The sequence below is a fragment of the Spea bombifrons genome, chromosome 10 (genome assembly GCF_027358695.1).
Source record: "Spea bombifrons isolate aSpeBom1 chromosome 10, aSpeBom1.2.pri, whole genome shotgun sequence".
Lineage (NCBI taxonomy): Eukaryota > Metazoa > Chordata > Amphibia > Anura > Pelobatidae > Spea > Spea bombifrons.
The window spans coordinates 24,162,270-24,187,507 of record NC_071096.1 but is presented as its reverse complement, the minus strand read 5'-3'; the positions used below and the strand labels follow the sequence as shown (position 1 = coordinate 24,187,507).

Below are 25,238 nucleotides of genomic sequence, written 5' to 3'. Positions count from 1 at the left end.
TAACACACAAACCAAGCTTTGCATGTATAGATCAACTGAAATTCACTTGTGATCTCAGCACTGAAGGTATATATCAAATAAACAGAATCAGACATACAAATCCTGTATTTGCAGGTATACAATAGTATATGAAACGTAGCATTGCAGGTATAGATCAAATAAACTGAATAAGACATACAAACACTGTATTTGCAGGTATACATAAATAATGTATGGAAAACCAGCTTTGCAGGTATAGATCAATTGGAATTCACATAAAAACGCGTCATTAAAAGGTATATTTAAAACCCCCTAAATTACAGGTATAGATCACAGGTTGCACACCACAAAACCAGCCCTGGCGTCCACACTGCCCACACAGCAATCACACTCCTATCATACCCAGGCAACCAGTAAATGCTGGTACCTAGGCATGATAGGACTGTGCTTGCTGTGATTGCTGTTAGCAATCACACTCCTATCATGTCTAGGTTCCAGCACTTACACATCCAACCAGTAAATGCTGGAACCTAGGCATGATGGGACTGTGATTGTTGTTAGCAATCACACTCCTATCATGCCAAGTCAGCCAGTACATGCTGGTACAGGGTGGCTGTAAGTGATGTGCAGACCCCATACTGCTGGCAGCATCAATACACAAGGGGGGCAGCTAGCTAGGTTTCAGCATGTACTGGCTGACTTGGCATGATAGGAGTGTGATTGGTAACAGCAATCACAGTCCCATCATGCCTAGGTTCCAGCACTTACACATCCATGCTATCACACACACACTCATTCATTCATATACTCATTCATTCACAGATTTATTCCCTCAATCACACATACTCATTCAAACACCCTCCCCACCCCCTTACCTGCACTGCAGCTCCTCGATGCTGCTCACAGACTTCAGCAGAGGGCGCATCCTCCCTCTGCATTCTCTGGTACTGCACAGAGGAAGCAGGACTGGAGCAGAGTCATGTGATGTCACGTGAACTCTGCTAGGTTCCGCTTCCTCTATGCAGTACAGAAGACCCTCCCACAGGTAAGTAGCAGGGCTCGAGGTGCGGCCCGCGTAAGATCGGTTGCCCTGGCTGCCGATCTTACGCGGGCCGCACCCTCTCTCTCCTCCGCATTAAAAAAAAAAATAAAAAAAAAAGACGGGATTTAAAGTCGCAGTGCGACTTTATTCCAAATTCAGCAGGGGGCAACGGGGGGGGCAAGGATTAACCTGAGGGGGCAATTGCCCCCCTTGCCCCCCTGTAGCGACGCCACTGAGCAACAGTGCTTATTGGTTAAATAAGACAATACAGAAAAGGCTCTAGGGATTTGTGAGCTTGTAGAAGTACTTTCCGCTTCCTGGGACAAGTACCAGGAAATCTGAAGTTGCACGTGTCTAGGGCGTTTTTTTTACTCCCCATAGGCATTGCTACAGGGCAATTGCCCCCACTAGATTATTTCTTGCTGCATTGTCCCAGCTGCAGGACCAAATGGCACAGCAGAATCTAAACGAATGAGCATACTGCCCAAAACCCCGCATTCTGCCAGCAATGTAATTCCATACAAAGCCCATAAGAAAACGATAGCAATCCCACTCTAAGCAGCCCAACATTCTGTGCTTCCTAATCACTACGTGCCAGCAATTGATGTTGAGTGCCGTGATATGATGTCATACCCCTGTGCTCTGCATTAATAGCTGGCGCATAGTGATGAGGGAGCACTAAATCAGAGGTCTGGAATGACAGTGTAATGGCAGTGCATGTGTATATGTGTAACGTTTCACCCTTCGCTGTCTGGAATTGTTTGAACTCTGAGCTGCTCATTTTCATTTCCAACCACTAGTGGCCGCCCTTGCCACTCTGAACCACTCAGAGTGATTATCACGTCCAGCTGCACTTAGACCTGATTGCCATGTCCAGGTGCACCTTGTTTCCTGGTTATCACAACCTATATAAACCTGCCCAGCCCTTCAGTCTGGGCCTTGACATTGACGGTTTAGGACTTCCTGCTTTGGTTCCTGCTTTGGTTCCTGCTTTGGTTCCTGCTTTGGTTCCTGCTTTGGTTCCTGCTTTGGTTCCTGCGTTGCGGCCAGCAACCCACAAGTGGACTCCAAAGCTGAGTGCCCTGCAAGTGGGCTTACCAGTTGTGTGTGCCCAATCCAGAGGGCTTCCTGTCGTGTGTGCCCCATCCAGAGGCTTCCGGCCGTGTGTGCCAGCTCACTAATCAGAGTGATTAGTAAAAAAAATTCTAATTATTGTTCAGAAGTGTTAAACAAAAAATTTAAAAAAATATGGTAACATGTTAAAATCCCCACTGTCTCCCAAAAAAAAAAAGCTTTTAATAAGCAAGTCCTACAATTCTTTATCTTCAAAATAATTCCCGCATTACAAATGCCCATAGGGTGTCTAGTATGAAAAAATTTATGATTTGATGGGGTAAATTTAATTGGCCGGATTCAAAGATGTCCCACATATGGGACATGGGGGCAGTAGGATCAGATGTCTAAATGGCAAAAAAAGACACACCTTACAAAGGCGGCCTTTTACCTCCCAAATAACCCAACAAACCCATGCATGTGGGGTATCACTGTGCTCAGGAGATGTTACTGAACACATATTGGGGTGTTGTTTGACACGGACATATACCAGGAGCGGTAAATTTATACCTGAAGTACAACGTGTGAAAAAAATTCAAAAAAAATTTACTACCAGTTTAACAAAGGCTGGTGGTAAAATCAGTGCATGGAAAGGGTTAAAATACCACCATTTCAAATACCTTGGGGTGTCTAGTTTTTAAAAATATATGATTTGATGGGTTAAATTGTATTGGCCGGCTTCAAAGATACCCGAAATGGCTCATGAGGGAAAGAATTACCAGATTTGGAAAAAATGGTTTTGAAATAGCAAAACGCTACTTGTACTTATTGCCCCATAACATGCAGAAAAAAGCAAAAAAAAAACATAAAAACATTGGGTATTTCTAAACTCAGGACAAATAGTAGAATCTTTAGCAGGTTTTTTTCATTAGTTTTTGCATATGAGTAAAAGTTTTTTGTTTAAAAAGTGAGAAAAAGTAATTTTTTCACAAAAAATACCCATATTTTATCATTTTTTTTAATAGTAAATTAGATGATATGATAAAATTAATGGTATCTAAAGAAAGCCCTGTTTGTCCTGAAAAAAAACAATATATAATATGTGTGGGAGCATGAAATTAGAAAGAAGAAAATCACAGCTAAACAGCAACACTGAAAAATGTTAAAAGAGCCATTGTCCCACAATATACTACGAGTAATAACCCCTATTGTCCTTAAGGGGTTAAATACATAGCCAGACACGACATTTGCCAGGTAGAGTAAATAGGTAAATCAGAACAAAGGATTAAACTTGAAAGAACCCGCAGTCAGTATAGAATCCTGACAGCAGGTGTGTGTAAAGGCAGTGTACGTGTATATGTGTGTTTATGGGCAAGTTTGTGTTAAGTCAGTATTTAAGGTCAGTGTCAATAAAATAACCTCTGTAAAAAAAAAAAAAAAAAAAAATAGCTGAAGGGGCACAATTTTCCATTCTTGCCTCAGGTGCAAATGGAACCAGCTACAGCTCTGCTCACAACAACCACGCAGAGCGAGAGCCTGACTCTCTGTCTCTGCACTCATTTGTAAACTATAAAGAAACACTTGCAATGAGTGAGCACAAAAGACTAATATATAATAGCATAATTATACATACATATAGACACACATACATATATTTATATATATATATATGTTACACTATAAGCAGTTGTGTGAATATATATGTATATGGACACGTGTATGCGGGTGTATTGATGTACATGTGTGTAGATATGCATATGTAGGTATGTATGTGTATGTGTATATATATATATATATATATCATGGTTTCTGTTAATACTAGTTAAATCAAGATGCATGGGAGGTGGCCGGGAATGATAAATATTTGGGAAACCTTTTGTCTTAGTTTAGATAACACTGATATGCGTGATGAAGGGTGTGTGGAAGAAAGACAGGTTTTCTCATGAAATAGATTGTAAAAATACCTGACATGTCAATAATCAGGTCAGGAGATCTTTGGGTTTTACTGCCCCATGATTGTAAAGACCCCAGGGTGTGGTGTTGGCCAAAAGGAATCACTTCAAAGGGTAACTACGGCAACCACCAGGTCCAATCAGGGATCTCCTAGTAGACCTAATTGGGACCCTCTAGTATATCAAGGGACAGGTAGTGAAAGAGAGAGAGAGAAAGAAAGTAAAGAGACAAAGGAACATCACTAACCTGGAGCTCTCAGGGAAGGTAACTATGAACATGCATGTTTGAATATTGTAAATAGGAACTTATATATATGTATTTGTTGTAAGTGTGTCAATTAATGTGGGGATTATTGTTATTGTACTGTTATTTGTATTGTTTTATATTTGAAACGTTCTAGTAAAAGTTTCTATTGTTATATCATAGCCGCATTGTGGATTCTTTGATTTCCAAAATATTCTGTTGCATTCTCGAAGAAGCGAAAGTTTTCAGTTCAAACCTTAAAAGTTAGAATAGATAGAACAGGGATTGTTTAACTTAATAAGCCAGTGGGTGGGTTTATCGGTGCATATTTCATAAGTGTATCCATATACCCATTCACCTGGATAAGTGTAGTTATTGTAGCTAGAAAACACATTAGCCTTCAGGAGATATATCCGAATACATATTGTGATTTCATTGATATGTGTTTGGATGTATCTGTTGTTGGATCAGTTGTAATCTTAAGCACATAACACATTCATAAGTCTTTTAGATGGTATGCTGTAGATAAAGCATTAATCCATCTGATTGATATTTTAATGACACAATTCCCTAGTTCCCTCAAAAGAAAACTTAACATATATATATAGCTGTGTGAAAAAGAAAGGGCACGATGGCAACTTGCTCTGCCAGGGCATCCAAGGGCATGGCACGGTGCATTATGGCCAAACATCTCCACTTTGGTCTCGTCTGTCCAAAGGACATCATTACAGAATTTTTGTGGTGGTGTTCATCTCAGGTTTATTTTCCTATTTTTTTAGACCTGCTAAGAAACAGATGATTGTTATTATGTCCTGTGGTAAGGCCTCCGGAGAAACAGCAACTCTTATGGGTATGGTCCAACAGGGTTACATATGCCTCTCTATCTTTCCATGGTTTCAAGAAATTTACATAAACTGTTTGGGCCTCTTGTGGTCTTTCCATGTACCGTTGAACCAGAGGAACAACCCGAGCCATTCTTTCCTGCATAGTTTGACATAATGTATTACATTAGCCCCAGGATTGCCCTGCTTTGCCACATTTCCCTAAGTATACCCAACACACCAGTGGATGCCTGCCATACAGAAGTTCAAACGGTGAAAATCCGGTTAAACTCTGTGGAATCTCAAGGACTGTAAACAGGGAAGAATCATATCCCAGGACCTCTTCACCATGTTATTAATGCCAGTGATGTCACAATGACATCACTTAGCTCACTTAATTATTTTTTATTATTATTTATATTATTATTTTAATGATTTTTTAATAATTTTTTTAAATGAATAACGTTTTTTTTCCCTCCGTTTCTTTTTTCAGCATGGGCCCACTTTAAGGTATGATCCTGGTGGGGTACTGTCACGAACCGGGTGAAAAGGTCTGATAGGAGCCCATGTGCAGGGGATACGAGGGGCTCTGTCTGTACCCCACAATGCATGATGGCTTGGGGTTGTTACAGACAGGCGCAGGAAATAAATCACAGACAGAAGATGCTGATAAGAGTTGTATTGCAGATGATGGTACAACAACATATAATGATAGAAAGTCTCTTGGCTGTAAGCCCTCTGGACGGGGCACACACAGAAGGTAAGCCCTCTGGACGGGGCACACACGACAGGTAAGCCCTCTGGACGGGGCACACACGACAGGTAAGCCCTCTGGACGGGGCACACACGGCAGGTAAGCACTCTGGACGGGGCACTCAGCTTTGGAGTCCACTTGTGGGGCGTTGGCCGTAACTCAGGAACAGATCAGGAACCAAAGCAGGAACAGATCAGGAACCAAACAGGCAGTCCTATAACGTTAATGTCAAGGTCCAGACTGAAGGGCTGGGCAGGTTTATAAAGGCTGGCTTGATCAGGTAATAAAGTGCAGCTGGACATCATAATCACTCTGAGTGGTTCAGAGTGACAAGGGTGGCCACTAGCAGTTGGAAACGGAAAATGAGCAGTAAATATAATTCCAGACTGTTAAGGGTGGAATGTTACAGGTACTCATATTAGCCTTTGCAATTTCCCTGCTGCTGTGTACTGTACTTCCCATAATTCTCCGCCAGCATCATGTGGACATTTAACTGGCTGAGCATCAAGGGGACATTATGTTTTGCTTTTTTTACCATCCTTTGTTGCTATTAAATTTAATTATGTTAAACCACATTTGAATCATATTTGTCTTGATTTATTACATCAATATGCGTTAATGTGGAAAAGATGGGCATGTATGGTGGACTGATTCAGTGGCACAATGGGCCACTTGACTTGACTTGGCCCCCAGGCCTTAGGCTGCCAGCCCTCCCCTGCCCCTCGGGAAGTGTCTGCACAGTTTGAGAAAGGAGGTTCCTCTCACTATACAGTGTATATGCAGTCATGTGCAGTGGCGTCGCCTGTTGCCCCCCGCCGAATTTGGAACCACCCAACGGATTGCCCAGGACAGTCCCGCAATGGGACTTTAAGTCCCGGACAGCCTCAAACCCTTTCTTTTTTTTGTTTGTTTTTTTTGACGCGGAGGAGAGGGGTGCCTAGCAACCGCTCGGCCCCCCTCAGTCTCCTCCACGAGGCCACTACCTCCGTTGCGGTGCCGGCGTTTCATGTTGAGTGCCGGAATATGACATCATATCCGGCGCTCAGCAGTGTAGCAGCGTGCGCCGCGGCAGAGCAGGAAGACGGAAGCCTCGTTCTCCGTCCGCAGGACTTAAAGGTGAGTAAACTACAAAAGGGGGAGTGGGTAGATGAGGGAGAGCATGAGTTAATGTGTGGATGCGTTGTCTGAATAAGGGGAGAGCATGAGTTAATGTGTGGATGAATTGTCTGAATGAGGGAGAGCATGAGTTAATGAGTATGTGTGTATCATAGATGTATAATTGTGGAAGGGCAAAGTGGAATTGTGGCTTCAGGCTTCCCATGTTGAATGATCAAGTATTATGTTAGTCCAATAACAAAAGTATCATTCCATAGTAGGGCTGCAACAACTAATCGATAAAACCAATTAGTCGAATCGATTTTTATCGATTATAAAAAGAGTTTTTTTCAGAGCAAATGCTCTGAAAAACTCCTCTCCTTATATAATCCGACCTCAAACAGAGATCGGATTATAACACTAGAATCCAGATCCCCTGCAATGCTGCAGGGGACCTGGATTCCCCTCAATGTCAGCCGGTGGGTGTCCGTGCGATGCGCACAGACAACTTCCGCCTCTCCCCTCCACTTCCTCTGGGGCTCCTACGACGCAACGCCAGCATCACATGATGTAGAAGCCCCAGCGGAAGTGAAGGGGAGTAACGGAGGCTGTCTGTGCACATAGTGCAGACCCCCACCGGCTGACAGAGAATCGAGGTCTCCTGCAGAGGATCATCCTCTCTGTCAGCTGGCGGGGGTCTGCACGATGTGCACAGACAGCCTACGTTACTCCCCTTCACTTCCGCTGCACTCCAGTGCCGAAGTACAAAAGGTCTACATATCTCCTACCAGCTCCAGTGAAAGTGCCTGTCAGCAACGGAGGTTCACAAAACACCAGGGAGTCGGGAGAGAGGCAGAGTGGCGTATGGGAGGGGGAGGAGGCAGAGTGGTGTATGGGGGGGGATTAGGCAGAGTGGTGTATGGGTGCCACCATCCCATACACCACTCTGTGTGACCTCGATTCTCTGTCAGCCGGTGTACATTTTTCATTTATTTAAATTACTTTAATATACAAACAGCAGAATACAAAAAACTTTGAGAAAAATGCATATCTTGTTTTTATTTCCCAACCCGCCCCCCCCAGTTATGCACATTTGAGCCCAGGCTTGCCACTCCCTGCCCTCCCCACATATGCCACTCTGCCCTCCCCACATATGCCACATACATACCCCCACATATGCCACTCTGCCCTCCCCACATACCCCCAGATATGCCACTCTGCCCTCCCCACATATGCCACATACATACCCCCACATATGCCACATACCCCCCAGATATGCCACTATGCCCTCCCCACATATGCCACATACCCCCCCAGATATGCCACTCTGCCCACCACACATATGCCACATACCCCCCAGATATGCAACTCAGCCCTCCCCACATATGCCACATACCCCCCCAGATATGCCACTATGGAGATAAGTCAAAATCCACCTTAAATAGAACAATGTCTTCCAAAGATGTAGTTTCTGCTTGGCCTGTAGAACAGTGAATAATCATATGAATCATACTGATTTACGTCATTTGTAACCAAACAACAATATAATATCAAGCAACAACTGCCTTGCCATTCAAAAAAAGTCATATATGTTTTAAATTGTCCCTGCGGTCTCCAAAATGTGGGACTCACAACAAGGTCGTTGCATACAAGGGTAAAAGAAAATATGAGGAATATAAAAAAATGTATTTTTAGTCATAGTGTATCTTCTCATTTTGCAGCATATCATAATGGTGACCCTAGATATTTTAATTTTATGGCAATCTCCCAGATAAATACATCCTGGAGAGGAGGTAATTTTATTAATCAGCTAGGGAAGGCAGAAATGAAGTGGATCTACACTTTAAAAACTTTAATACCTAATGAACTTTATAATGATTTTGAATTGTCACTTTTTGTAACATATTTTTAATTATTTTTTTTATAAAATGTTCTTATATTTTGTACATCGTTTTATACAATATGTCATAACCTCTTATATATATATATATATATATATACTGCGATATGTTTTAGATACACAAGCAGCATGTTATTACCAATTTTTATAGAATAGGATTTTTTTTGAATAAGTAAATTGTAATGAGCATAATCCTTATACTAATATAATTTCTAGATTTACATGTGACAGGGAGAAAAACAACTCATGATAATACCTCACAGACAGACCCTTGGTTTGAGGTGACTAGAGAGCCCCATAATAGTCACATTCTCTTTCAGTTGAGCCTCCACATACCAGGTGAACAATACTTCAGCTCTTTCACTCGAACAAAGGACTTAGGACAATTACAGTATATTCTAAACCCAAACACAGGCCAAAGGGTTGGACAGACAGAGTTCATTCAAGGTCAACAATTATGCAGAAGGCTGTGACAGGCTAACATAAAAGTCAAGTTAAGTCGCAGGCATAAAAGTCAAGTTAAGGTGAAAATCTAGAAGTCAAACAGTAACAAGCACTTCCAAATCTCACTGAGAAACTGGCTCGATACACAGCAAAAAGACTTCCCTGACAACAGATTCAAATACACCTCCAATGTGGGATATGTTATATCTAAATGGTTGAATGTCTATGAAGTGACACACCAAAATAGGAGAAAAGTGGGCACAGACCTACACTTAATGGCTTTGGGAATGGTTTGTCATACAGTGCCTGGAGGTTGTTACAGGCACTGTATGACAAACCATTCCTGCTGGACATGGTCTGCATCAGGCTCTTTCTTGGGTGCTGGCTGGTAAGATACCGCAGGCAAGTCAATATTCGGGAGAGAGTCTGATGAGGACTATGGCAAGCAATACAGGACAATGGTAAGACGAGCAACCTCCTGGCACACAAGCTCCACATATCCCACTTATTAGTAATTATTATCCTCCTCTCTCTCCTTCTCTTTATGAAGCAGCTGAGACATCACAACAGGCACTAGTATAGTACGGGCCTTGCTGTTTCCTCCTGCTTGAACTCCTGCGTCTTGCCTGTTTTGGGAACTTCTAATTGTTCCTAATACTGGCCTTGCTTGCTTGAACTCCTGTAAGGACTTATTGTAATGTCTCTCTGTCTCGGCAAGTTACAGGAGAGTTCACATGTGTAAACTAATATTTTTTTTCCAATGAAGCTTGTGATTCTGAGACCAAGTGTTTACAGTTGGTACACCAGACAGAAGTAAAGAGGGAATTATATATAGTTCAAACTCTAGACCTGCAAAATAAGTGTATACAAGGGCATAACTAGAAACCACGGGGCCCTGGTGTGAAAAATTGCCCTGGGCCCCCCAACTTCAACTTCACATCCCTGCTCAAACACACACACAAGTACACACACATATATAAGTATACATATATGTGTATGTGCTAACACATACATATTTACATATATTCCACCCCCCGCCCCCTGCAGCTTTCCTTCTGGCTGCTCGCGCATAGCCTCCTATCTCCAAGTGCCAGTTCAAAATAATTTAAAAAGGGCTGATCCAGGTCGGAAGGGCTCTTTCTAAACAATGTTGAGACGGCACAGGGAGAAAGGAGGAAGGAGTTGCAGGCCTGCTGCAACCCCTGTGGTTACGCCAGTGGGTGTATATCAAAAGGACTTATGGAAAGAGAGAAAGTTCTGCCATAAGAAGTAGAGCTGACCAATAGTTATGTTTCTTATTGAGGTAATGATATTTTTGTTTGTTTAGTTCTTTCAATTTGACTATTAGATTGTGGGGGATAGGCTGAGGAAAAGTTGTCACGTTCTTGCAAGCCATCCAGAAACGGGGACATAAACTATAAACCAAGATCTGAGATTACTTGTTCAGGTACAGTAAATCCATGAAGATAAAGGCAAGTTTCAAAGCCAAATGCAGACAATGGGCTTGTTTAGAAAGCCTGTCTATTATTACAAGATGTAATTCTGGGCACTAAGTGCCATGAGAGGAAAGTGAAAATTATATAAATAAATCTATTGACAAATAGGTCTAGGGTTGATGAGGCACAAGTCAACCAGCAAGAAAGATACATGCACAGAAGGAAAAGACAAATTATCTTACGTCAAATGAAAGGTCACCAAAAGCACCTCAAGCACAGCTGTTGGGGGGTGCAGAAAGAAGGTCTTCAAAGGGACAGAGCCTCTGAGAAACCCTAATCCCCAATTGGGGGAACAAGGTGTCCAAAAGGACAGAAGACGGTAGAAGAAGAATCAAGAGAACACACAGAGCAGCGGAAGACAGGGAAGTGGTGATCAGAGAGTGTGAGAGTGTAAAAGAGCATGAGTGAGAGATAGCATGAATAAGACCCCAAGATGCCCAGTCAGCCAAAAGTATTTTATGATACTTGCTGAGCATTATGGGTGGTTATATATATTGAAAGCTATGCTGCACAACTATTCCTTTGGTTCATTTTTAGTGATGGGTGTTATGCTTTACCACACTCAATAACTGGCTCAGTATATATTAATGAGACTTGTGCTGTACCATTGTCTGTGTTTGGCTCACTATATAATGATAGTCATACTGTACCAACCTCAGTACCAACCTCATTTTCTGGTTCAGTATATAACGATAGGAATCATGCTGTATTACTGTCTGTATCAGGCTCACTGCAGAATTATGGGAGTTATGCAGTGCCATTGTCTGTGTCTGTACCCATTCAAAAGAAAGGTGGTAGGGCAGAGACAGGGAACTAAAGGCCTGTAAGTCTTATATCAGTAGTGGGGAAATTAATGGAAACTATTTTAGAGATCAAGATTTCAGTAATGCTTTTCATACTGTCCCACACATACTTATCAATAAACTGCAATCTTTGGATTCCAATATCCTTGAATGTCAAACAACAAAGGGTTGTATTCAATGGAGTCTATTCGGAGCTTATTACAAGTGGGGGTACCTCAGGGAGCTGTTCTTGGACCCATTCTCTGTAATATTTTTATTTTATTAGTGATATTGTAGAAAGTCTTGATGATGAGGTATGGTTTTTTTTTGCTATTGACACAAAGACTTGCAACAGGGTTGATGTTCCTGAAGGGATAAGCCAAATGACAAATTATTTTTGTAAACTAGAAAAATGGTCAGAGCTGTTGCAAAAGACATGTAATGTGGATACGTTCAAAATAAAGCACCTTGAGTGTGAAAACCCAATGGCAGAGTATAGCATATTTGATACAGTCCTAATCTCAACATCTGAGGAAAAAGACCTAGGGGTAATTATTAAAAGTAAGTAGACAATGTAACAGAAAAGCAGGAAATGGTAGCAGAATGCCATTGTACAGAGCACTGGTTAGACCTCACTTGGACTGTTATACATAGTACTGGAGATCGTATCTCCAGAGGGATATAGAAAGCTTGGAGAAAGTTCAGAGACAAGTTACTAAATTGTAAAAAGTATGTATTTATATCAGGGATGCACCAAAATGAAAAATACGGATATATGGTTTAATATAGAATGATGGGCTATATGTGGTAAAACCATCAGTGTCTAGCTCAATATACACTGATCAGCCATAACATTATGTCAGGGTATGGCAGGAGTAGATATAAACAGCGGAGTCCGGTATGCAGGACACAGGAACCAGAGCAAGGTACCCAAAAAGTGGAGTCGGGAACAAGCCGGGTCTGGTACACAGGTATCAAGGTAAGCATATGTAGAGTCAAGGAATAGCCGGGTCTGGTACACAGGAATCAAGGTAAGATCATACACAAGAAGAAGTCCTCCGCCGTTTCTGAGCGGGGAAGCATAAAGTTGAGCGAGGGCGAGCGCACCCTCATCTGCAGCCACGCAGGATGCAGACGAGACGGAGCGGACTGAAGATGCAGAGGCTGGACCCGGTGCCTGCGAGTAGCGGGTACTCCAGTGAGTCACTACGTCGGGGTCTGGTGTACGGACCCTCACACATTATGACCACCTGACAAATATTGTGTAGGTTCCTCTATTGCCAACAAAACAGCCCTGACCTATCGAGGCATGGACTCCACTAGACTTCTAAAGGTGTGCTGTGGTATCTGGCACCAATATGTTAGCAGCAGATCCTTTACGTCCTGTAAATTGGGAGGTGGGGCCTCCATGGATCCGACTTGGTTGTTCAGCACATCCCACAGATGCTCAACTGGGTTGAGATTTGGAGACCTTGGGGGCCGAATGAACACCTTAAACTCATCACTGTGTTCCTCAAACCATTCCTGAACCATTTTGCTTTGTGTTAGGACGCATTATCCTACCGAAAAAGGCCAATGCCGTCAGGGAAAACTGCGTCCATGAATGGGTATACGTGGTCTCCAACAAGGCTTGTCTTCTTTACATCCTGGTGCTCCAGGTTAGCAACGTACACGCACCAGGCCATTTATGTCATGTAAAAGAAAACCTGATTCATCAGACCAGGCCACCTTTATCCATTGCTCTGTGGTCCAGTTCTTATGCTCACATGCCCATGTAGGTGCTTTCGGTAGTGGACTGGAGTCCGCATGTAGCTACGCAGACCTCATACTATGTGTTCATAGTGTAAATATCAGAATCAACAGTAACTCTTTCAGCAAATTGAGCTGTAGTAGCTCATCTGTTGGGCCAGCCTTTGTCTCCCACGTGCATCAATGAGCCTTGGCTGCCATGATGCTGTTGCTGGTTCTCTGCAGTTTTAATATCATTAATTTTCCTATTTATCTACTTTCTTCATAATAGCTTCTATAAAAATATATTGGGAGGGCACCATTTTCTGTTCTTGTCTTGGCTACAAAAGGACCTAGCTACAGCTCTCTGTACATTACTTGGTTAATGGTATACTGGGCTATATGGAAAAGGAAGAATGAATGTCCATGTAGAGTATATAAAATACCGTATTTGCTCGACCCTGATTATAAGACAACCCCTCAAAATGTTAATATTAATTTAGGAAAAAAGAAAAAGCCTGAATATAAGACTACCCTTTAAGAAAAATTAGTAATTCACATGTAAACTATTTTTCATATTTAATAAAAACTTCCTGCTCCAACCTGCTCCCGGTTATGCACATCTACCCCCATATATGCATTATACCCCCTTATATGCCACTCTGCCTCCCCAGAAATGTCACTCTTCCTCCCTGATATTCCTTTTAACCCCCTATATGCCACTCTGTCTCCAGAAAGCCCTTATACCCACCCATGCCACTCTTACCCTCCCCCGATTTATAAGTGCTTCCCTAGACTTTTCCCCTGTGCTTCAGATTCCTTGGTGTCTAGTGGGAAACCTCCGCTGCTGCTGCTGCCGGGACTTCCGCTGGGGCTTCTATGAATGAGCACCGGAAGGTCATGCGATGCCGGTGCTCCGTCATTGAAGCCCCGGCAGAAGTGCCGTCAGCAGCGGAGGTTGTCTGCTCGCCTCGCACAAACCTCCACCAGCTGCCAGAGAGGAGGATCTCGGTCCCCTGCAGTGCTACGGGGGATCTGGATCTTAGTCTTCTAGTCAGACTGCCTATTTGAGGTCTGATTAGAAGATGACCTTGAATATAAGAAGATGGTTATTTTTCAGAGCATTTGCTCTGAAAAAAATCTCGTCTTATAATCAAGCAAATACGGTAATATCTTTTATATTGGTTTGCTAAAATATGTAATTCATTGAAAAAAGAACAAAAAGAAGACTACACAGAAAATCAAAATAAATGTGAAAAGAGTCAAGGCTCCTGGAAAGCGATCTTCCTTTCCTGTTTCATGTGTAATGATGAGCTTTATCAGAGACTATGGACATAATCTTTAGCGATCACGTGAATATTATGATATCGACTTCTCAAAATGAAAAAAAGAGAAAAAATGCAATTAGACAAAACAAAGTAGTCATTGGAGTGCCTGGAGACATTGTACACATTTAGTGCACAACAATAATCTGATGACACACATGCTTGCAAACATTAAATAGGCTAAAAGTATGTTCTAATGGAGTAGTGATTCTGAAAATTCCCTGACTGGCAATCTGGCACACTGGGCAAATGTCTATTGGCTCGCTGCTAACATACACACCTGATCTGCAGCTTCCCAGAAACGCGAGTTATACTGTGTGGCTATTGGCTATATCCTGGTCACACGTTAAGTGAGAATAAAAAATATTTGAGATAAAACAGGCAGACTAGGTAGGCTTTATGTTACTCTACGAATAAAGAAAGAAAAAGGAAAAATTCCAGGGACACTTTGCAAATGGGTGGTCACATCTTTCAATAATAGTGGGTACTTAAGAAAACACACCCTTTATAAGCAGAGGAACAAATGTTATCAAACCAATACATAAAACAGAGCAGAATAATATACAAATGACAATTACTTATGTCTGTGCCTGTAAGGAAAGCCTTGTATTAACTTATCTCTGCAGGCAATGAACTTTAAAATATGTTAGAGTGAGACAACATTAGTTTTCTATTCAAGCCACTCTTTATTATTTTGGGATAATCTTGTGCTCCCTCACAGCAGTTGTGAAGACCAAAATGTCATCCTAGTAGCTTGAACTCCACAGAACCCCTGAGATTATTTTGCACTTAACTTTTGGCTGAGATTTTTTTAAAAGATATTATTGAAAGTTAAGTTTTACAGTGCCAACAGTTGATTAGCCTTTTTAACATTTATTTCAGTCCCATATGGACATCCAAAAAACGTATCTAAAAGAAACCCCTCTGGACTTACCGGTACGTCCTGACCTTCTTGCACCGACAGGGACACATCAGTCTGGACTCCCCCTGTGAGCAGAAACCAGCATTGCTGCCCAATCTCATGTAACAGCTTCCAGCACGAACGCCGGTGAACTGTTACATTTTTTAAATGCCCGATCATGCGATCGGGCATTCCCTTCTGGGTCACTGCTGACGTCACCCGGAAGGTCATCGGAGGACAGGATATCCCCTGCAGGGTCTGTCCGATATCCGATGGCTCCGATATGTACCCAAATTATAAAAATAGCTCTCTTTGGGCATTAAAATTGGAGGTTAATAATACCACAACAAAAACAATAAATCATGAGCCAAAATGTATGCCTTTTAAACTAAAATTCTTTCATAAGTGTTGTGGTCAATGTTAATTTAAATTCAAAGATTTTAACTCATATACATGCATAAATATGTTACCACAGTAAGCATCATACCTTCCCAGTGAAGAAATCTTTGTCATTGAGCATCTGTGTACAAATTTCTGTAAGCATTATATCTACAAGCTGATCACTGCTCTTTTCCAAAGACAATGCTAACCAGTTTTCAATGCCTCCAGGAAAAACATCTGGAAGCATGCAAACAAAAAAAACAAAAATTCAATGTCTCATACTAAATTGTCACCAGGGAGAACCATTAATTAATCATAAGCACAAAACTGATTACACATTGCTGTAATTGCTTAATAATTTTTAAATAAAATATTTTAACATAACTGTGATCATTTACACCATGCAATAAGGCAACCAAGTCACATATTAACTCAATTTGTTAACATTGTTATAACATTTAAGATATATAATCCAAAATCACAATAAGGTGAAGTGCAATAGTATATACTGGTGAAATAGTGCTGCAAGGGCACAGGAACAAACTCCCCTAACGTCCCAAACCAAATCACAATAAAATAAACAAGTGTCTGCGCACACAAAGAAAAAAAAATAATTTAAATGTGCAAAACAAATGAAATAATGTATATACGAATACCCTTCCAATGGGAGTATCCACACGGAATATGCAAGACTAGTCTCCTTCTCTGCCTAACCTATTCATTCACGGAAGCCTCTCTGTATCAAGATTACCTAAGGGTCCGTGTGAGGTCATTATACTCAACATATGGGCATACTGATGCCCTTAAAATTGTAAGGGTCTATCCTGCCTAATGTGATTTATATGATTAATTTGACATACTGCACTATGTTTTTTTTTCCCTTTTTCTTCTTTTTTTCATGCGCTTCTTGGATGTGTTCCTATATACATTATTTGATTTGTTTCACACATATATTTTATTTATTTTTTTCTTTGGGTGCGCAGACACTTGTTTTATTTTGTAATTTTTATGTGTAAATGTTCAATTATTATTATTCATAATTTATATAATTCAAAATTGCTATTACAAATATTTTAAAACCTGGTGAACTACATAGAGGTGGTAACAGTGTTTTAATATATTTTAAAATATTGACATTTGATTAATAAAGATAACACTTTCTTGTGTGTGTATTTGCTGTATATCCTTTTCTATCCTCACTGCACCATCCAGTGATTTCCATCAATTCCCCGTCTCTTTTTTCTTTCTCTGAGGTTTACTTTATCATACTCTTCTTCTTTTCTGATTTATCAACCCCCTGGTCCTACACCTCTGACTTCTAGCAACCTGTTCTAATCCAGCAGTATATCCATCAAAAATGTACCTTCCTTTGCTGCATCAAACGTGTTTTCACTCCCCCTTTTGTCTCTGTAATATGTGGTGGTCAGGGCCGGCCCAAGACATAATGCTGCCTGGGGCTAAGTTTCAAATACCACCCCCCGCCGACGCCACTGCTCATTATCTACCCTCCCTATTATCTACCCTATCCCCCCTTTGTACTTCACTTACCTTTCAGCAGTACCGCGGCGAGTCTCCCTGCTCTGCCACGGTGCGCGCTGCTTTACTACTGAGCACCGGAAATTATGCCATATTCCGGCGCTCAGCATTACAAGTCGGCACCGAGACCGAGCTAGAGGGCTCACAGAGGAGAGAGAGGGGCGGCAAGCAGGTACTGACAACTTGATAAGCAAAAACCACTTGGCGCCCCTCTCTCTCCTCCGCTTAAAAAAAAAAAAATGGTGCTTGGGGCGGCAAAGTGCCGCCTCTTAAAAAGTGCCGCCTGGGGCAATTACCCCACTCTGCTCCATGGTAGGGCCGAGCCTGGTGGTGGTGAATCATTGTATTGTTGATTACCTCAATCCCCAATATATACATTTCGTACAAGAAAAATGATTGCCTAGCATAGCTATACAAAGATATATCTATCAATGTGGGTTAGATCCTTCTGCCTTTTCTTATTGACTTTATTGGACTGATGATTCATAAGAATTTATGGACGTTTGTTATGCTATACAGACTTATTGTTGCCCCTATAACATGGATCCTCCTGTCACTTTTTTTTTTGGAATTTTTCTTTGTTCACCTTTCTATACTCACTTGATTTTGTGTACGAATATTTGGTGAGAGACAGGGATACTTTTTATTTTAGTTGTTCATTGTTCGTGTGGTGCATTTTTATTTATTTGTTACCTGTATTTATTGAGCCTTGGCCATAGACACTGATTAGATATAATGCATATTTACTTAGCTTCTGTTTCCATTTTGATATCCTGTGAATGCATGTGGAAGGTGTCCAATATATTGTTCTTGTTCTATAGTTATTTATGTTGGGGTAAATACAAAGTATGTATATCTGTAATTAATATGTGCTTGATTAAGTTTATGTGTGTATATATGTATGTATGATAGCTGCAAGCCACTTAGGGGGGGAAGTAACAGGAAAGACAGCTGTAAGAAGATATCACACCTACATACTATGTAGAGAAGGAAGGAAATGCATCACCTGGAGATAGGCATGGGAAAAATAGCAAGTCAATAACATCACACGGTGGGGTCTTGGGAACAGAGGACAGGGACCTCATTTACACATCAATAGAGAAATCCCTTAAAAAGATATTGTAGAAACACACAGAAGGAGAGACTGGATGGGAGACTGGATTGGAGAGTCTCACCCTTGGCACATCACCCACACAGCATACACACTTAGCAGCAGATATTAGATAGATGGGATGTTTGTGAGTGGTATGAATGATTGTCATCTGTATATCACTGTAACTCTGGTTTTGTCTTTGCTGTAACATTAATCTGGGTAGATTCTAATTAAAGCTCTCTCTCTGGTAAGAACCTTGGGTTGGCTGTTTTATTGTAATATCGGGTAGAAAACCTTAGTAGAACTAGACATATATATTATCTGGAAAAGGGGATACGGTTATATGTTAGTTCTTGGAGGAGGTAACAAGGGGTATTACATTTATCATTAATACACAACGCAGAGCGGATTATTCTCCACGCATATCAATTGGTGGTATTGGTTTGAGAGAGGAGAAGGATATACAACATATTGGTGCCGTGACCCGGATACATATTGGTGCCGTGACCCTTGGCCAGAAGAACTTTACAGAGTCTGCCTGGAGTGTGGTGAGTATAATTGTTATTATATTCTATTGCTGTGATTTGTTCGTTTGATATGACATGCAACATGGAGGATGCAAAAGTTACTTATTCTGAAAATGTTAAGAAATGGCTTCTGAATTATATTAAGAGACATGGTGGTCCTTATGAAATTCCACAGGACTGTAAACAGTCATGGGATATGTTGCAGAAGTTTTTGGGAGAGACATTATTTGAAAAAAAGGTGTCGGAGAGTAAAAGAAAAGGTTGCATTGTGCAAGGACTACTCTCTTGTTGTTTAAGATTAGAAGAAATTGTGAAAGCAAAGGAGGATAAGTTGGCAGAGCTGAATGTTTCAATTAAAGTAAAATCTAAGAAGCATGATGAGATGTGTAATGCGTTAAATAATAAGATTGTTGATCTTAGAGTGAAAACTGCTTTGGATTTTGCTGCCCGTTGGATAGCGGAGCAGTACAAATCAATGAAAGAGTTTAAAGAACTTTTGGAAGCAAAAGTTCTAGGTTTAAACATTGAACTTGAAAAGTGTAAGATTTTTGCACAGAATGCTGCAGCTTTATATGTAAGCAACCAGCAGACTTTGCAGGAAAATGAGGAATTGCGTAGTGCAAACGAGCGGCTTACTCAGAGGCTGAGGGATGCAGAGGGGGAGATTAGGACCCTGGCAGCCTGCAGTAAGAGGGAGGCTGATCGTGTGCATTGCACAGCTAATGGTAACAAGTTAAATGTACAGCTACAGAAAAGAAATGATGTTGTGGCTGCAGTCAAAGTGTTAAAAAATGATGATGTGAATGAAATAGATGGGCAAGGTTTAGATGAGAAGCACAATAATGGTAATCATAAACTGATCCGAAATCATAGCAAAATTATTGCAAAGCCTGTGTCTGTATTAAGCCCTTCGCTTCAGAGACAGTTGTATCAGAGCAGGCTACAACATAAATTTCAAGGACCCACAGGTAAAAGGGAAGCCTTTAAATGTTTTGCTTGTGGTAAAGTAGGACATTTTGCCAGAAATTGCCAATCTCACTCTGCTAAAGAACACCATATTCAGGAAAGACCCATGGTTGATAGTTGGAGGCAGGGAGATAAGAGTTGTTTTAATTACACTAGGTGGGGATCTCAGGGAAGAGGTAATGATGTTAGGAAAGATTATATCAAGCCTTGGATTCCCTACCATGTTATTAAGGCACAGAAAGAAAGAGTTGAAAAACAGAATAAAACTAGTGTGGTCTTCTAGATTTGTTTTCATTTGTTGTTGTAACATATGATGCTAATCTATTTGTTTTAAAGTATTTGTTTTTCAGAAAAAGAAGAGATGATACTAAATGAAAAAAAAATAAAAATAAAGGAAGAAAGGAAACAAACCTGTGAGGAGATCGGGACATTAACATGTGTGATTTCTTTCAGGAAATTTATATAAGAGGGAGGAAAGAGGTCCAGAAGAAAATGGAGAAATCAGAGTAACTTTAAGAGTAAAGGGGCAATCGCCAGAAGTTACATTTAAGGATAAGCATACAGTGGTTGGGGCTATAGGGGGATGGATAGTGGTACAGTGTAATATTTCAATGCCTAAGTCTAACCTTCCCTCTGAATTTGCAGTTTGGAGCTATCCAGGAGAGAGTGATATACATAAGAGTACCAGTACATTTTGGGCCAATACCACAAAGGAAGTGAGAATAAAGATGCTGCTGGAAAGAAATTTTACATTAACCCAGGATGGTTCTGTGACATGCAACCCAAATCACAGTGGACTGCATACTATAGTAGACTCAGCAATTAAAGTACAACTTACTAACTCACAGGACTGCCCAACAACCACCCCCTGGCCAGAGCATGGATTATTCATACAACCAACACAAACGGTCGCTTATACAGATGTGTCTTATGTAAAATTACCTTTATTGTTAAATTTTTCTTCATTTAATATACCAGAGAGCTGCCCAGAAATGTTGAAAGAATGGTTTAAAAAGGTGTTTCAAGCACATATTAATCTATTCTGGGATGCTACACAAGGGCTTTGTTTTAGAGAGAGAGAAAAAAGGGATCTGGGTACTGATATAATATCAGGATTCAGTTTGGGGACCTCAATTACACACAGCTTTCAAGAGCCCTGGTGGAGCATCCCCTACAATGTATATACACACCCAGGATTAAGAACTGCTTCTGTAATATTTGTATTCCTGCAATTTGTATTAATTTGCTCCTTATTCATCCTATATTGCTTCTGGAGGAAAGAACTGAAAAAAACACACACCAAGCAGGAACGAGTAGAGCTAGCATCAATTGTAGGGATATAAAATACCAGTATATTGGTTCTTGTAATACTGTTTGGGTTTGAGTTGGTATATGTCTTTATGAATAAGTTCCTATATGGATCTTATTCAAGTGGGGGAGTGTTGGGGTAAATACAAAGTATGTATATCTGTAATTAATATGTGCTTGATTAAGTTTATGTGTGTATATATGTATGTATGATAGCTGCAAGCCACTTAGGGGGGGAAGTAACAGGAAAGACAGCTGTAAGAAGATATCACACCTACATACTATGTAGAGAAGGAAGGAAATGCATCACCTGGAGATAGGCATGGGAAAAATAGCAAGTCAATAACATCACACGGTGGGGTCTTGGGAACAGAGGACAGGGACCTCATTTACACATCAATAGAGAAATCCCTTAAAAAGATATTGTAGAAACACACAGAAGGAGAGACTGGATGGGAGACTGGATTGGAGAGTCTCACCCTTGGCACATCACCCACACAGCATACACACTTAGCAGCAGATATTAGATAGATGGGATGTTTGTGAGTGGTATGAATGATTGTCATCTGTATATCACTGTAACTCTGGTTTTGTCTTTGCTGTAACATTAATCTGGGTAGATTCTAATTAAAGCTCTCTCTCTGGTAAGAACCTTGGGTTGGCTGTTTTATTGTAATATCGGGTAGAAAACCTTAGTAGAACTAGACATATATATTATCTGGAAAAGGGGATACGGTTATATGTTAGTTCTTGGAGGAGGTAACAAGGGGTATTACATTTATCATTAATACACAACGCAGAGCGGATTATTCTCCACGCATATCAATTGGTGGTATTGGTTTGAGAGAGGAGAAGGATATACAACAATTTACACCTGTCACAAGCAATGGCAGCACTTAATTAACTAAGATCTTTAGTAGTACCGTATTTTCCGGCGTATAAGACGACTGGGCGTATAAGACGACCCCCAACTTTTCCAGTTAAAATATAGAGTTTGGGCTATACTGGCCGTATAAGACTACCCCTCTACCCAGTATACAACAACCAGCCAATCACGGCAAGCGATGTACCTTACCGGTGATTGGCTGGTTGTTGTATACAAAGCCTGCTTGGATTGGGTGGGTCAGCTCTCCCTAACATATGCCTGTCCACACACACATGTATAGACATACACTGCCGTTACACAACCCATCCTTTACAAACATATACACGTACACACCAGCTTACAAACACACATATACACATACACTGCCCTTACACACACCTGTCCATACACACATATACACATACACTGCCCTTACACACACATATACATACATACACTGCCCTTACACACACACACACATATACCCTATTTGCACGATTATAAGACGACCCCCCAAAATCTGAATATTAATCTAGGAAAAAAAGAAAAAGCCTGAATATAAGACGACCCTATAGGAAAAAAGTTTTACCAGCAAATGTTAACTCATGTAAACTATGTGAACAATTGTTTGTTAATAAAAGCTATGATTGAGAAAAATATTTTGTTTTTATTTCCTTTTTTTTACAACCTGCCCCCCCAGTTATCCACATCTGCCCCCTGGCTTGCCACTCTGCCCCAGAAATGCCTTATACCCCTATATGCCACTGTGCCCCATGATATGCCTTTTAACCCTCTATATGCCACTGTGCCCCATGATATGCCTTTTGACCCCATATGTGCCACTCTGCCTCCAGAATTGCCTTATACCCCTATATGCCACTCTGGCACTTAGGGGGTTAAACGGCATATTATGGGGCAGAGTGGCATATAGGGAGGTATAAGGCATTTCAGGAGGCAGAGTGGCGTATAGAGGGTTAAAGGGCATTTCTGGAGGCAAAGTGGCATTAAGGGAGTTAAAAGGCATTTCACAGAGCACTCTGCCTGCAGAAATGCCTTATGCCCCCCGTTTAACACTCCCCCTCCCTCCTCCAAACTTACCGGTGCTTCTGAGTCCCCGGTGCTTAGACTGGGCAGTGTGTAGAGCTCTAGAGCTCTACACGCTGCCCGGACTAAGCACCGGGGACTCAGAAGCACCGGTAAGTTGGGGGAGGGCATAACACAGGAGGATCCAGGTCCCCTGCATCTGAGTCCCTGGTGCTTAGTCCGGGCAGCATGTAGAGCTCTACGCGATTCGCGTAGAGCTCTACACGCTGCCCAGACTTAGCACCGGGGACTCAGATGCACCGGTAAGTTGGGGGGGGCATAACACAGGAGGATCCAGGTCCCCTCAATCGCTGCGGGGGATCTGGATCTTAGTCTCATAGTCAGACCTATTTGAGGTCTGATTATAAGACGACCCCGATTATAAGACGAGGGGTATTTATCAGAGCATAATAATCGAGCAAACACGGTATATATATATATATATATCTACACATACTAACATATGCCTGTCCATACATACACATTTATACACTGCTCTCACCACACACCCCTGCCTTTACACATATATATATATATATATATATATATATATATACACACACACACCAGCTTACAAACACACAAATACCTACACTGTTCTTACACACATCTGACCATACACATACACTGACCTTACACACGCATATATACACATACACTGCACTTACGCCCCTTTCTCCCCATCTCTTACCTTTCTCATCTTCTATCTTCCATCCAGTTGTGGGAGCGTGAGGTCTGTCATTTCAGACCTCTGCTTTACTGCTCCCTCATCACTACGCGCCGGCAATTGATGCCGAGCGCCAGGATATGACGTCATCCCCGGGCTCGGCATCAATAGCCGGCACGTAGTGATTAGGGAGCACGGAAGCCGAGGTCTGAAGTGCCAGACCTCGAGCTCCCCAATATTGGGCTAGTTAGAGGGAGGTCGTGATCTCCCCAATCAGCCCTGCTCATCGGGCGCCTGCTGATCAGGGCTAGTTGGGGAGATCAGGATCTTGCACCTACCTCGGCGCGGCCCTGAAGACCGGACCAGGGGAGGCTTCTCTGCTCGCCCCTCCCCTAGAGATACGCTACAGTTTTAGGGGCTTCGTGGGTAATCGTGATTCTCCAGTCCGGCTCGGTAAGTTTGAGCACCGGACGACCACCGACTTTTGAGAAGATTTTCATGGGTTAAAAAGTCCTCTTATACGCCGGAAAATATGTGCTTTCCTTCCTACGTTCTCAAAGGTTCCAATCCTTATTCCAACTTGTTCTTTATATTTAAAGTAACATTTTGAACATTTAAAAGTCTTACTACAAATATTGAGATGGCTTCTACCACACCTGCGCATTTTTTCCAGTTTGGACGAGGAGTGCTACAGCGCTGCATATCTTCTATTTTCATGTGGAAATTATCACGCTGCTGTACAACTTGATGGTTAATCTCTAAAAGAGATTTATGTTCAGTTTGCAACTGCCAAAGATCTTTCTGTAGCAATTCAACCTAAAAAAATAGATAACAGACTTCAGTGGATGGTCTTTCACAGTCCAATGTAGTTAAAACGGTTGAAGTCAATAAATGTTACGTGTGAAGATACTTTGCAAACATGAGTGTCCTCCTCGCAATGGTTTTTCCTTTCCCCCCTACATCTTTAAAGACATTTACAGAACACATCATTTTACCATATTATAGGGCACTTTAAAAGTTTGTATGTTTTATAAACATGGGTAAAAATGCAACATCTACAGTGGGGCAAAAAAGTATTTAGTCAGCCACCAATTGTGCAAGTTCTCCCACTTACAAAGATGAGAGAGGCCTGTAATTTTCACCATAGGTACACTTCAACTATGAGAGACAGAATGAGACAACAAAGTCCATAAATCACACTGTCTGATTTTTAAAGAATTTATTTACAAATTATGGTGGAAAATAAGTATTTGGTCAATAACAAAAGTTCATATCAATACTTTGTTATATACCCTT

At 41.4% G+C, this 25,238-nt stretch overlaps 1 protein-coding gene across 2 annotated transcripts in view; it reads right to left on the bottom strand.

The window, feature by feature from the left end:
• The window catches only part of TSNAXIP1 (translin associated factor X interacting protein 1), a 135,684-nt gene that overhangs the window by 45,872 nt on the left and 64,574 nt on the right, over positions 1–25,238 (bottom strand). For both annotated transcript variants that reach the window (XM_053449727.1, XM_053449728.1), the window contains exons 9-10: positions 24,599–24,758; positions 16,004–16,134 (exon numbers count right to left, since the gene is read on the bottom strand). In XM_053449727.1, the coding sequence (XP_053305702.1) occupies positions 16,004–16,134; positions 24,599–24,758 (291 nt within the window). The remainder of the gene's footprint in view (positions 1–16,003; positions 16,135–24,598; positions 24,759–25,238) is intronic.